Source organism: Trypanosoma rangeli (genome assembly GCF_003719475.1).
Source record: "Trypanosoma rangeli strain AM80 chromosome Unknown Tra_15.4_contig_00847, whole genome shotgun sequence".
In the NCBI taxonomy this organism is placed as follows: domain Eukaryota; phylum Euglenozoa; class Kinetoplastea; order Trypanosomatida; family Trypanosomatidae; genus Trypanosoma; species Trypanosoma rangeli.
The window spans coordinates 1,840-3,151 of record NW_021706606.1 but is presented as its reverse complement, the minus strand read 5'-3'; the positions used below and the strand labels follow the sequence as shown (position 1 = coordinate 3,151).

At 52.0% G+C, this 1,312-nt stretch overlaps 1 protein-coding gene across 1 annotated transcript in view; it reads right to left on the bottom strand.

Annotated features, from left to right (window-relative positions):
* Positions 1-318: 318 nt before the first annotated feature.
* The window catches only part of TraAM80_10232 (group II trans-sialidase superfamily), a gene marked incomplete at both ends in the record, with an annotated part of 2,523 nt that continues 1,529 nt past the window's right edge, over positions 319-1,312 (bottom strand). Inside the window, one exon of the mRNA XM_029386869.1 lies at positions 319-1,312. This exon is cut by the window's right edge and continues 1,529 nt beyond it. Coding sequence (XP_029233265.1) covers positions 319-1,312 — 994 coding nt within the window.

The following is a 1,312-nucleotide window of genomic DNA, read 5'->3' as shown; positions in this document are numbered from 1 at the left end:
CGCCTTCAGTCATTGCCAGAGGCAAACAATATAAAAAACAAAAATGGACGGAATGAAATAAATCAAGACACCGCGGTGCTGGCGCCGAAAGAAGAGCGCAATTTGGGGGTCAAAGAAAAAAAGAAAGCGTAAAATAAAACAAAATGCGTGTCTACGTGAGAGTTTATTTAGTGTAAACAGTGAGTGGAGAAACGGAGATGCTCTCAGTAGAAGCGCAAACTCCCCTCCACCGGGCTCCACTCAGCACAGGGCCGCAAAGCCCTATAGCCCCAATAGCAGCCCAGACACATCCGCACGCGTGGAGTTGTTACCTGGACGCTACTCGGGTACATGTGAGCTGTCACCTGCTTTGAGTTCATCTTCACTTAGCTGACGGCTGTACAAAAAGACGTTATTTACTGTCACACTGGTGTCTTCGCCGCCACCAAAGTGAAAATGAGAGATATCATGCCTCCGTGACTTAAGGGTTGGTAGTTTGTTAGTATTCCCCACGAGCACGCCGTCCACGTACACGGAGCCCTTGTTGTACTGCAGCATGAGCGCCACTTTGTACTCCTTCCCCGGCTCCCAAGTGCTGTTGCGCATTATTCTCGTGGCGCCGTCGAAGACTGTTACCCACTGTTTCTCCGTCGTGTACGACAGCCCCACAAACGTCATGTTTTCCTTGTCATTCAGGCCCGCACCCAGCAGAGGAGCGCCCTCGTTCGGAGTCTTATGAATCGTCACCGTCGCCACAAGCGCAAACTCGTAATTCACAACGCTGTGCACATAGTGATGCGCCCACATGTTCACCGGCCACATGGCGTATGATTCCGACCCCGTGAACTTAAAGCCATTTTCGACCTTCTTTGCATTCGTCACAGTTGCATCCACGCAATGGTACGCGTCGTTCCAAGTTCCTTCACCCGATGCATCCGACAAGAATCCAATCAGACCGGCCGTGGGCACCGACGACTTGGAGAGGAAGGAGTCCATTTTTGCCCAAGTCTCCAAGATGGACGTGATCGTCTTCAGCTGCTCCGTTAGGGGAGCAAGAACCAGGCTGCTTGCCCTGAAAGAGCCCCTCTCTTGTAAAAAGTACAACGCATTTTTCGAATAGAGCAGGGTGTTGCCAGACGTCGGTGTCGTGACAGTTTCCATGGAAATGGGCCCGACGTGAAACGTGTGGTTGTTGTCAGTGAGCCAAAGGTGAGACACGGTGGCTTGCAACGTGCCCCCAGGGGGAATCTCTTCCTGAGTGTACAGCATGACCTTCTTTCCAGCAATGGTCGCAGTGGTGATGGACCCCACTCTCTCAGCTGTTCGCAAAGAG